Genomic DNA, 13,721 nt, shown 5'->3' with positions numbered 1-13,721 from the left:
TGTTTCCCGTCACTATGCTATCATGTCATAAAATGATGCATTATTTGTGTATGGTCAAATTGACTTTTGTTACTTGACATTTTGATGTATGAAATACATACATGTCACTTTAAACAAAAATGTATATGTGAAATAATGAAAATTGTTTAATAAAGATAATGAAAATTGCAATGAAACATGTCATAAAGCATTTGAACTCCTGAAAATAACTACTTAAGAAATACAAAACTAATTTATGTACAGATCACAGACACAACTATATATATATTGGGTGATGTGATTAACTTGAATCATTACATTTACTCTTAACTCTGATTACCTATCTAAGTAAGAAAGTTACGAATGAAAATTTCTACCCAGAGAGTATAATTTTTTCTTTGGAAGGAATCTAAAGTATTCACTGTCATCTAGTAGGCATCTTTAGAGGTGTATAACAATGGGCTCTTATGAGACATGTGAAACAAGTTCATTAGATATTTTCTTTTTTTTTGATGTATTGAGAGCTATGAATTTTAATGTGCTGATATTGTTGAGAGCATTACATATGAAGGGCATCCTTATTTTTAACCGAAAATTGTAAGATATTTCTACATTCCATATTACATACATTATATACTTCAAATGGAGGATTTTTCCTAACTGAAGGGATACATCTGTATAGTGGTAATGTATCAGTAATCCTAACACTTACATGCGGATCTGCAATCCTTTTATCCAGTGCTGTACTCTTTTCACAGCCCAAAGTTATCCTTTGGTTTCCTAACTTGGCCAGTACAATTCCTATACCCTCTGATCACCTTATAACCATGGACCTTAGAGTAATACTATTTACTCCAGGATCTATGTTATAGTTAACCTCAGGGTTATCAATTTTGTGTACACTGGACGAATAATCTGATTTGACCACACTGCAGAACAGCTAGCCAACTGTTGTTGTTAGCGTTGTTGTTATAAATTCTAGTTCTGCTGTTTAGTACAATAGATATATATGTATATCTATATTGATAGATATTTGACAACATTGTAATATGTTCTGTAATTTAGTCAAACAGATCACAAGTCACTTGTATCTACGATGATTCTTAGATATGCTGTGTCATCCTTCACAAATGCCTCGCTCCCAGTATCAATCTTACTCAAAGGCATAAACAATGGGCATCCTGATGCTATGTTGAGGTCACCTGTTGGGCGTTTAAATGAACTTGAGTTAGGATCAGGCCTAAAGGCGTCAATGCTATGATCCCTATTGTTTTGATCTATCCACATAAAAGTGACTTTCTGACTGAAGGGCCATTTTAGTATTGCATCATATTCTCCTTTCATTATGACAAAGAAAAGGGAGGCGTGATTTCCCTTTCCCATGCCATCACCGTTGAGATAAATTCTCGCACACATCTTATACCCAAATCTACTCGTAAAGAAATAAGGTGAATAAATTGAAAGAGTGCGCCCTGAAATGGCATCACGCCTCTTTCTTGCGAAACCTGTTATCCTCCAAGTTAGAATACCATCGTACGATACCATTTCTAAAGATTGTATTCTGAGGTCTTGCTCAGCCAAGACTACATCCTTAAGGGCAATAATCCTGTCTTGAGCTTTCACTTTCCTTTCAATGGCTTCTAGAAGTTCACGTGTGCGCTTCTCCTCTCTTTTCAGCGACTGTACAATCTCAGCACTTCTTTCAACTTCACTATTTAACACAGCTACTATTCCCTCATATGTAGTTACCTTTCTTTCTAAAACAGCTATAGTATTTTTCAGAGCTTTAATTGAGGCCTCACTTTCCTCAATTAAATGATATATTTCTCCCCCCTTATATTCTATAGGAGATCGTTTCAATTTAGAAACTGTCTCTTTTAAGTCACCCTCGAGTCTAGTGGTATGATCTCTCAAAGCACTTATTTTGCCTTCATGCTGTTCGATGAAAGTTGAAATTTGTAAGAAGTCTTTCTTTTTTGCTTCTATATCAACAGATAAATGATTATAATCTGATACTTTGTACAAAAGAAGATTCATATGATCTTGGGATGCTTTTAAATCATGCTGTGGTTGCTTCCCGTTTTCAATCTGCAAGACAATAATAAAAATAAAATAGTAGAACACTCAAAATTTTTTTTCTTCTTCATGTTTTAAACTATATCACATTATTTCCAATCATTCTCCTTCCTTCAGCTGAAGAATATACGAGTGACACAAGAAGCTTATTTACCGGTACTATGTTTTCAAGACAACTAGTGACAAATTTTTATTTCATAAATATCTTCTGGCTGAATGAGGAAAAAAATATTGGATAGCCATCTGTTGTTTTCAGCTGAACAACTACTTACGATAAAATACTAATATTAACCTCATTTTAAAATGATGTAGAATGACACACAGGTAAGTTTCGTTTATTCAAACTGAGGTAAACAATATGATTTTGTATGAAAATAAGTCTTCTGTATTAAAAAAAACATAGCCCCTAACTCTAATGTACTGTGCATTGCTGTCTGTGAACAATTCATTTCTAAAAAAAATTCAGAACATACACATAGAAATGTCTGAAACATAAAATTATGTGAATTTTAATACCACAATACACTACATTGAGGAGATAATTGATATCAATTATACTCAAAGATATTTTTATATGAGTCTGGTATGACAGAAGGTCAGTCTGACTAGACACTCTTTCTGATACTTTAGTATGTAAAGATTGTGAATTGTGTCAAAGGTCAGTTTACACAGAAATCTTATTTCTAAAGTAAAACTATCGATACATACATTTGAAATGTATCTATTCATGGAACACATTGAATGTAGTCAGTAAATTGCTAACTGATCTTGAATACAAATGTCAAAGTCATCAGTTAGTGTCTTATCTAAAAGGTTACCTCTGATATACTGGTGCAGACAATTGAATGGTACCCAATGAACAAAGCTCCCAAGGTTATTGACAAATTGTTAATTAATTTGATCTTGAAGATGAAGGCCAAGATCAAAGATTAGTGTATGACTTGAAAGCTTACTTCTAATCACTGAAGTTCCATACGCTTAAGGGCATGCAGACACTTAAATGGTGTCTCTTGGGACAAAAGTTTCACACAATATCTGGCAATACGGATGTATAGACACTTGAGTGGAGTCTGTGTATTCAAATATTTGAGTTATGGTAAAGAGACAAGTGTTGGCTATGTCGGAGATATCAGAGGTCATTTCAACTTTAAGAATATTCTCGTACATCTCATAAATGTCAGTAATATCATCGCTTACATAAACAGATGTTGTATATATCTATCAACATATCCCTTACACCAATATTAGTTACATCCCACTTCCTATGCTGGTGAGTTTTAACATTAATTATCCTGTGAAATAAAGTATTCTGATTTTAGCCACAACTGAAGTGACTCCTCTCTCTCTATCCACCGTTCCACACACTCTGTCGCACAACAACCTGCCCTTCTAATGTGCCTAGCCACAGGCTATTTAGCCTTGAACGTAATTGCCAAGGCCAAAGATCAAAGTCTCACTATAATATCACTATTGGTATAGACACTTGAATGGTGTCTGTTTTAAACTTTTGGAAGTATGAGGCAAATTGTGTATTTTTAGGACATATAAGTCCTACAAAAATTTCACATCTTGTCTTTCTCAAGATCTTTTCAAATCAAATTGTAATGCAGAAAAATTACAAGAATTAAACTCACCAATTCATCACATCCAATGTCATGAAACTTGCAGTATTGTCTTTTTCTTTTACAATCACCACTTCTAATATCTGTATGTTGTTGGAGCTATAAATAAAGACAGTTGATGCAATGATCACAATTTGATACTAGTTATCTCATTATAAGACACAGAATGTAATGTAACTACTGAAGTATAATAATTATACATAGATTGAAACAGAAACAGGTTTCAGTTCTTTTTCATAGACCAGACAACGCTATTAAATGAAGTATCAAGATCAGTGAGACTGATCACAAGGTTTCATGTTGAGATAGACACCAAAAATATAACACACAAACATCACTTAGAAAGTGTCAACTCTTCATTTAGTTAATGATATAAACATGCACACTACTACACAAGGAATAATATTTGAAGTTCGTAAAAATAAAATGAATTATGCAACATATCAAATTCTAGTTATTAAATTGATTGCACATTTCATGTCTTTACTTGTGTATAGTTACTTACTTTTTCTCTTAATATTTTCTTTGAGCAAAACTTGCAAGAAATAGGTGTCTTTGGACATTCTGTAAGCTGATGAATCTGAAATGTAAAAAAATATGTTTGATCACACAAGCTCAGACTAAGCTAATTAAGTGATTGTTATTCATGGGAAGTCATCTTATCTTTGCTTTCTTTTTGTTTGTTTGTTTGTTTGTTTGTTTGTTTGTTTGTTTGTTTGTCTTTTAGACCACAGGCCAAAATGACAATTACATAATTTAATGAAAAAAAGAATACAGTATAATATATTTATATTTAAAATCTGCATATTGTACCTTAAGATAAAAAATATCCATTCTTTTATTTTAAAAATATTATTAATGTTAGCGATAAACAATATTAGGGTATATTAAAATCAGTCATAACATCAAGAAAACTTTGAGGTATAGTATTTATTAGTTTAGTTTGTCTAGATGTTATACATATGGATTGATTTTCTATGATCTCTCTCTCCACATACAGTCAAATGAATTATAATCTACCAAAAATCTGGCCAAGTCTCCTGCTGGGGAAAAGGGTTTACAGAGCATGTCAGTAGTACTTTATCACACACCGAAAAGTGATCAAGTTACTTTGTTCAGTTTACTACAAACTCAACCTCCAATCTGAAAGTGAGTCACTTGAGGACACAATAACGTCATCATGTGTATATGAACGCACCGATAGAATTAAACTACCGTTGCCAGTGGTAAGAACGGAATGTCATACTAGAGCTGCAGTCATTTGACTATACGGTGGATAGAGATATCGGAGAAAATGAGCCCAAATGTATCACATCTAGACTATAGTTTAGGAGTCACTTAATAAAAATCTCCTGATAATGGAAAGGGACAAATGTTCATACACTGTAAAATTTGTTACCTGGAGATCTTTAAAATGTTTTTGAATTCCACAGAGTTCACAGTATATTAGTCTCATCTCACATTCTTCTAGCTGATGCTTTTTGAGATCAGATTTTCTGATTTTAACTGAACAGCCTTGATTTTGACACATTACTTTCAAATATTTACAATCTTTTTCATGTTCCTGAAAGAAAGTTATTGACATATTTAGTAATTACAAAATGATGGCAAAATGACAACAGTTATGTAATGTCCAAAAATGGTACATTTGCCATCTCAGGATGCTACTTATACATTGTTTACACTATTCTAACAGTTGGGGGTTTACTTATTTAAATGAATAACTTTTGGTTCATGATTCTCATTGATTGAGCTAGACAGTGGTAACGAGATGATTCGATACCACACAGCATTAGTTTTTTTTCTTAAGATTTTTAATCTTTCTTACAACCTCTATACATAAAGAAGTGAAATTTATACTGTCTTGTATGATCATCAAGAATCGCACAGATATTATCATTCTTTTGAATGAGCTGAAAATGACATTTTTCCCAGTTTTTTATGGTCTAATCTCTTAATCAAGCTAACCACTTTTTGAAAACAAAACTGAATCCTGATCTGCTTTCAAGTAATTTTGTCAGCTGAAATGTAACGCCACTTACCATATATTCTGAAAAAGATCCTTTCCATGAACAGCCATGATTGACACATTTTGAGGGAAGTCTTTTCATTTCTCGTCTGATAGCATAGTCAGGATTGACCTGTAAATAGTGAAATGTGAAAGGTTAACATGAGTTAGAACATTTCCAAGAATACAATAACTAATCTTTTTTGATTGATGAGGCTAGAAGTAATGCTGACAATAAACTGAATACATGCAATCACTGTTAGTATAATATACAAAACGAAACTAAACTCAATAAACATGCCATTTTTTCTTGTCGTGACGCCAATATTTACTGGTACATATATACATTTCCAAACATGGTAAAAATAGACTATCCACGGTGCAAATAATTGAATGAAAAGCTGACGTTATGGAAATACCCTTATTCTTTCATAGCTAAAACACCGATGATCTCAGTTTGGGAAAGAATGTAATTATAAACAGTATGGACTATATAGGAAATGTGTTTAGACTGATAAATTTTCAACTTCCAAACCATAACAGGGCTATTAAATTTTCCACACTACAGGTGCATATTGTAAATAATTATGCCTGTATGAAAAGCTATTGATCAAGGGAAACATTTATATTTGCTATAATCAGAATATACAGTACATTTTATCAAGTGTTAACACTCTATGATACATCAATTACTATATATATATATATATATATATATATATATATATATATATATATATATATATATATATATATATATATATATATATATATATATATATATATATATATATATATATATATATATATATATATATAACTGTGACACCAGCTAAGATAAAGTGCCTCAACCATTCTAAGTATAGTTAAACACACCTCTCTTTAAAAAAAAGCACATCACATATAAGGAATTGTTTGGTTGTTTGGTTTGAGAGATATTTGAAAAAAATCACCCTTTGTGCAAAGTTTGAATTGAATGATTGATTTATATCAAAGGAAGAGCCACAAATTGCCAGACATATACATTATTTACAGCACTGACAATACATATTTGTACTACATGTTTGTCCTCTGTCAGGACATGCATACAAAACTACGTACCTACGTGACAGGCTGAGTAACTCTGCGTTATTAGTATGCTGTGGTGTAACAGATATTTTGCAATACTGGTGTTTGACATAGCAATATCACAAGGCTTCTTCTCATGATTGATGATTGAAGATTGCCTTACTTTTGAGTTTAAATACATATACAGTTGTGTCACAAAAGTTGATTTAAAGGAAAGGTCCAATCAAATGACATTTCAATTTCTATTGATAAAATAAATGTGTGATAAGTGATTTATACCATGTTTGGTATCGCTAAAAAACTGAATTTAGCTTCTGATATAACAAAGGCAAGTATGCCCTGTCAGTGTTCATTTTGAGAAACTGTGACATCACGTCATCCTATCACTGATTGTTTCAGCTGTTTATCAGAGCTAAAATTCAACATTATCAAGATAAGCAGACAATCTGATTAAAAACTGCAGTATTTGGTCAGCTAGTCACACAAGTCGATTCAAGCAACAATACAAAATGTAACAAGATAAAAACCAAACAACTTAGCCGACCTAAACATTAGAGTTTGATCACACTGGGTCAGGGTCAAATCATTGTCATCTCATGTTGTTTAGGATATGAAGGTCAAGTTATGAGCATTAAAAAGTCTGTTAGTGACAGACGTGAGTGAACATGTTGCGGGTTTACAGAATTTTCTGAGAAAACGTTATTTGAAATACAAAGCAAAGTGCTCTATGACCAAGTCATACAACTATTAATAATCTGATATGACGATTTTTATCTTTTTGGGTTTAATAATCAACAACCTTCAGCCACTCAAAATTTGTTTTTTTGACAGAGTATGCTATTGACATGTCATCCAAGGCATGACTGTATGATTGAGTGTGAAGGTTTTTTCTTGTTTATTGTACTTTTATAATTCCTTTCTCCTTACCTCCTCAGGGCAAATGACACTATCTTCAGAATCAGGGTCTTCCTCTATACATTTTGGACATTTATTACGTCCTGTAGACCTTCAATATACAGAAAAGATAATTGTTCTTTAATACGTCATACAACATATACAGCTGGTGAAATACAGATTAATCATGATAAATCTAAAACAGTGATAAATATATTATATCTAAAAAAAATTCAAGAGGGTGTTGCAACTGCAAATGTATATAAACTTTCAAACTTATACAAAATTTTTAGGGGTGTTTACTGATTTGTCTCTCAGCATTAGTGTAACTATTTACCCAAATAATGTGTACCCAAACAAACAAAAAGGTGAAGGGATTTTTAGAAAATGAGCTCACAGCATTGGTATGCATGAATACGTAAATCCAACACAGAAAGTTTTGAAGTCAAAATCACTTGCAAACAAAAGATCTACATATCTTAAATGAATATACCCCTTCTTTCATTTTCAAGAGAATTTTAAATTACCACTATGAAGACACATCATAACTCCATTGTATATGTATCATCATAACACATTGTTTTTATATAATCTTCAGTGTCATGTGGTATGGACTAGTGGCCCATAGTGACCCTAATTTGCATATTCCGTGTACTAGTCATATAACGTTCCCTAGGGCAAGTTATATAGCATTGGACTATGAAAAGAATGTATTAAATATATTAAAATACTTATTGCCTGGCCTTATTTGGGCTAGCAGATGTCATATTACGCCAGGTATTGTTATCTAGCTACAATTTCCCTTCGCCCTCAGCCTTGGGAAAATGGTAGTTGCAGCATAACACCTTTGGGGTAATAGACATAGTTATAATATACCTAGTGATAATGCAGTGCCATGATTCACTAGAATCAGTCATGTGATAGGAAAATAGAATGACTATTTCCCTAGAGGAAATAGTTCCATCAACTATTACATGGTCACGTGACCAGCGCGAGTTCACAGCAGGTCAAAATGGCAGCTTCTGAGGTTGTCGTCTGCCACCACGAGTTAACAGCATAAGGTATATTATAAAACACATATTGCCTGGCCTATATTCGGGCTAAGCACCCGTTCATTTCCCCAAGGGACTGTGAGTTACCAGAATCACATGCTATTTCCCGAGGCTGATGGCCAAGGGAAACCGCATGTGATTCTGGTAACTCATAGTCATGAGGGGGTAATGAACGGGTGCTATAGCCCGAATATAGGCCAGGCAATATGTGTTCAATACATGTACTAGTGTTTTCATAGCCAGGCAATAAGAGTATACAATGACATGAAGTAGCTTCTTCCCTTCTCGTAATATTGACTTTACAAGTAAGCGTTTAACAAAGTCATTAGATTGGAATGAAAACTTACTGGTGTATGAACTCCTGTACACAAGTGTTACAAAAGCGATGACCACATATGCTCTGAATCGGCTCTCGTAAGACAAGCTGGCACAAAATACACAGATATTTCAGTACAGATTCAAGTTCAAGTACATTTCTTTGATATCCTGGCATAGTAATTGGTACGTTTGGTAGTATATTTTCCAGAAATAATGTGGCTATCTCCAACTTTGGATCGTTTTTTAGAGTTGCTACAGTTACAGGTGACTGATCAATAATGATGTATGAATCTCGGCCTTCACCAAGAAACTTGTATATATATAGTAGAGCACTGTATCTTTTCATATGCATTTGAATATCACAAACACCTGAAATAAAATACCACAAAGTTAGTATTTTCATGATATTTTTATAATCTATATAAACCTCATCATATCATTAGCTAGCTTGTATAGTTCACGTTTAGCTTGAATCATGTAATATACTCAATCAGGAGCAGTGGATCACAATATGGTCTACTAAAATAAAAGCATCAAGAAACATGTAATTCTACAGCTTTATGAACCCACATTTTAAAAAGTTTGTGATGATAATTTGGCATATGCTAATGCTTCCATATTTCACACAGTGAGTGCTCAGCTTCTTCATTAAAAGAGCAGGGTAACTGTTGCCTTTTTAAAAAGTTATTAAAGTACATTTGTATTTATATGTATTAATTTTGTATGTGTATTATTATTATACATACTCTGCCTTTGCTTGTCATGAGCCTATAGTCTTTGACTGTATCATTATATGTGACGCCATTGCAAATGGTAATGATTCAAACATTAATTCACATGATGTGCTGCTTTCAGTGTTGGCTGTCTGCATATTATATTACTGAATGTTTCATGTCATTGGTGAACAAACAGCTATACACTAATAATTTGATACAGGCTGATTCAGGTGCACGTCCAACTCGACCCACTCTTTGCCAACTCGCCCCACCCTCTGCCAACTCGCCCCACCAACTTGGCCCACACTCTGCCAACTCGCCCCACCAACTCGGCCCACTCTGTTCGTCCCAGTTGAACTAGTCCAAGTTTCAACTCGCCTCAAGTTCAATACGATTGTGATTCCTGTTTCTCCTCTTTGACGTTCATGACTTTGCTATAAAAAGTTCATAGTCCAAAATAGTTGAGGCGATTCGTCCCTGTGTACCTTAAAAGTGCAGGAGTGCAGTAGGACTAGGCTCAGTCTGGATGGACCTTGGTTTGTCTTCTGTATCTGCTTGTTCAGAATATCATTTCTATGATGACAAATTAACGTACGACACAGTGGGCCGAGTTGGTATCACCATGGAGGTATAAAAAAAAACGTATTGGCAATCATGTGGGCCGAGTTGGCAATCACCTGGGCCGAGTTGGCAATGGGCCGAGTTGGCAATCACTTGGGCCAAGTTGGTAATCCCCTGGGCCGAGTTGGCAATGGGCCGAGTTGGACCTACCCCGCTGATTCACTAGAACATATGGCAACATGTCAGGTGTTGTTCCAAGTTGCAGAATATAAATATAATGCTGAATAATGGTGATATTAGTATATTCAAACACATGTTGACAAACAACAACTATATATCAAACACTGATATTTCACTTTGTTCTTGAAGGTTGGTATTTTGTTTGTCATTCTGACCTCAATTTTCTTTTGCTATTTTGAAATGATCTCTTGCTTAACTTTTCTTTGTATTTTCTATGTGTGTTTATGTCGTACCAGGACATATTTATTTTTGTACATTTGGACTGGTCTGGCTATGGACATATTCCCCTGTATAGGCCTGTAGCTTGTAGCATCTGGGTGCAGCATGGCTGCAATATACTTGTAGTGTCAGTGACTAGTGTTTGTTGTTGTTTAATTGTCATACGTTTGTTCAAATTCCGGTTAAACGACAGAACGAAAAAAAATACCGCCAATGGCGTTGTAGCAAAACTGTACAGTTTTTAAAAATGCTAACATGCGAACAATAAGTGTTCATTTGGTGAATGACTATCCAGTTGCCTATCCAACCATGTAATTGCTATCTTTACGATATATGCTATCATTTGGATGTTGCTATGGATGTGGTCTTGTTGCTAGGCATATTTACATACATTTTTTGAATGTTTATTCAATTGTCTATTAATCTCCATTGTTATCTTCACAATATATGTGATCATTTGGCTGTTGCTATGGGCGTGGTCTTGTTGCTAGGCACACTTGCATACATTTTTGAATGTTTATTCATTTGTCTTCTATTCCTGTTGTTATCTTTGCAATATATGTGATTATTTGGCTGTTGCTATGGGCGTGGCCTTGTTGCTAGGCATATTTACATACATTTTTTTGAATGTTTATTCAATTGTCTATTAATCCCCTTTGTTATCTTTGCAATATATGTGATCATTTGGCTGATGCTATGGGCGTGGTCTTGTTGCTAGGCACATTTGCATACATTTTTTGAATGTTTATTCATTTGTCTTTCTATTCCTGTTATCTTTGCAATATACATGATTATTTGGCTGTTGCTATGGGCGTGGTCTTGTTGCTAGGCAAATTTACATACATTTTTGAACGTTTATTCAATTGTCTATTAATCCCAGTTGTTATCTTTGTGAAATACACGACCGTTTGGCTGTTGCTATGGGCGTGGTCATGGTTGCTACGGTATTTGCATACATTTTTTGAATGTTTATTCATTTGCCTACCATATGATGTTATTTGACCAAAATATACTGCCATTTGGTTGTTGCTAAGGGCGTGGTCATGGTAGCTAGGGCCAATTTTGTCAAAATGTTTTGAAGAATAACATGCAGAAACATCTCACCAAATTTCAGACTCGGTGACCAAGTACTTTTTGAGATATAAGTTTTTGACCAAAAATGAACATTTTTACACCTAATTTGCATATCACTCATGGAATCATGGTATGCTTAATATTTCTTTGTCCATACATCCCTAGATACATTCCCATTAAATTTCAGCCCAATCTGCTCAGTAGTTTTGGAATTATAGATTTTTAACCAAAAAGACACATTTTTAGCCCTAATTTGCATATCACTGATGGAATCATCCCGTCATGGACAAATCTTACTTTACATCCCCTTAAGAATGTTCCCACCAAATTTCGCACCAATCTGCCCAGTAGTTTCTGAGTTTAAGTTTTTTGACCAAAAATAACATTTTTTGACCCAAATCACACATCTGTGATGCGATCATTTTGATTTGAACAATTTCCCAACTAGACACCCAAAGTAATGGACCCACCAAATATCATGGCAATCGGTTCAGCAGTTTTTGAGTTTAAGTTGTTTACACACACACACACACACACACACACACAGACAGACAGACAGACAGACAGACAGACAGACAGACAGACAGACAGACAGACAGACAGACGCCGGGCGATCCCTATAGCACTACTGAACCTCAGTTCAGTTGTGCTAAAAAACCAGAAAAACAATTTTAAAAAGACAACTCAAAATCACAACAAATGCGACTATTGTTAATAATACATCCATGCGAGGACACAGACAAAGCATTGTTATGCACACTGCACTTTATGTAAACAAATTGTCTACGACCCTGTACGACTCGATGTTTTATTAATATCACGTCACGTACCTGCCATCACAGACCAGTGACAGTTTGGCATGGCATACATATGCGAGGTCAGAGGTTATACGGAAGACGATCAGAAGCTTTTCTGGCGATACTAAATTACCTTTCGAAACAGTCAGAGGATTAAAATTTAAAGGGGGCGTTATTTAACAGAATACGTTTCAAAACTGAGCCAACATATTGTATTTATAGATTACATGCATTGATGTAAATCAACACCCGTGTGACTGTGATGAGGTATCGGAGTGTGCGTGGATGTGCACTAGCTCTGGATACGATGCGCGGGGGGTTTCGACACCCCATATCCATACCCCCGCAGCGTATAAATCCAGAGCTAGGAGTGCACCATGCCATGACCAACCAAGAACGCTAGATGACTAAGAGGTGAGCCATGGTCTTGGTATGAGCAGACTCACAGTATGTATGTATGTTAGCTGCAATAATTGTAGCGTCTTGTTGCGGTTTTGTGGTTTTGTGGGTTTTTTCGTCTGTTTTGGTGACTTTTTAAGTTTTTGTGTTTAACCCGCACCTAACGTTAGGTGCGGGTTAAACACAAAAACTTAAAAAGTCACCAAAACAGACGAAAAAACCCACAAAACCGCAACAAGACGCTACAATTATTGCAGCTAGTATGTATGTATGTATGTATGTATGTATGTATGCATGCACGTATGTATGTGTGTGTGTGTGTGCGCGCGCGCGTGTATGTATGTATATCCATATGTATATGTATGTATGTACATTATGGATAAAGACCAGAAAAAAAACTTACCAAATAGTGGAGAGGGAAAAGTGGAGTACGACTACTCTTCTAGATGCCCACCGTTAGAATGAGCATGTATGCATGTACCTACCACCACAGACCAGTACTAACATAAAAAGGGGCAAACACAAAGCAGACAGATATGACCTTTGACCTTGAACATCGAACCCGCTAGCTTACTGTTAAATTACTGTACAACAAGAAACAAGGACTTTACCTTCCTTTTTCATTTCAAACCATTGAGTGTGCACATCAATCACCAATTGGGCCTAGTAGAGTATTATATAAGCTATAAAAAATTGGT

The 13,721-nt window shown here is 34.7% G+C and overlaps 1 protein-coding gene across 1 annotated transcript; it reads right to left on the bottom strand.

Moving 5' to 3' along the window:
* Positions 1-274: 274 nt before the first annotated feature.
* LOC144440899 (TNF receptor-associated factor 2-like) lies at positions 275-13,495 on the bottom strand. Its single transcript, XM_078130346.1, has 8 exons — positions 13,427-13,495; positions 9,047-9,386; positions 7,681-7,759; positions 5,720-5,818; positions 5,077-5,241; positions 4,183-4,257; positions 3,690-3,776; positions 275-2,067 (listed from the first exon to the last, which is right to left on the bottom strand). The coding sequence occupies exons 2-8, from the start codon at positions 9,367-9,369 to the stop codon at positions 1,054-1,056; spliced, it is 1,842 nt and encodes a 613-aa protein (XP_077986472.1). The 5' UTR covers positions 9,370-9,386; positions 13,427-13,495; the 3' UTR covers positions 275-1,053.
* Positions 13,496-13,721: the final 226 nt, after the last annotated feature.

The sequence above is a fragment of the Glandiceps talaboti genome, chromosome 10 (assembly GCF_964340395.1).
Source record: "Glandiceps talaboti chromosome 10, keGlaTala1.1, whole genome shotgun sequence".
In the NCBI taxonomy this organism is placed as follows: domain Eukaryota; kingdom Metazoa; phylum Hemichordata; class Enteropneusta; family Spengelidae; genus Glandiceps; species Glandiceps talaboti.
This window is presented reverse-complemented; position numbering and strand designations above follow the sequence as displayed.

Bases quoted from the DNA above. Each gene is read 5' to 3' on its own strand.
- LOC144440899 (XM_078130346.1), bottom strand. From the start codon at position 9,369: ATGCATATGAAAAGATACAGTGCTCTACTATATATATACAAGTTTCTT. The intron at 5,819-7,680 runs GTAAGGAGAAAG...CACTATTTACAG, and splicing joins GTGTCATTTGCCCTGAGGAG to GTCAATCCTGACTATGCTAT. The intron at 2,068-3,689 runs GTGAGTTTAATT...ATTGTCTTGCAG, and splicing joins ACATTGGATGTGATGAATTG to ATTGAAAACGGGAAGCAACC.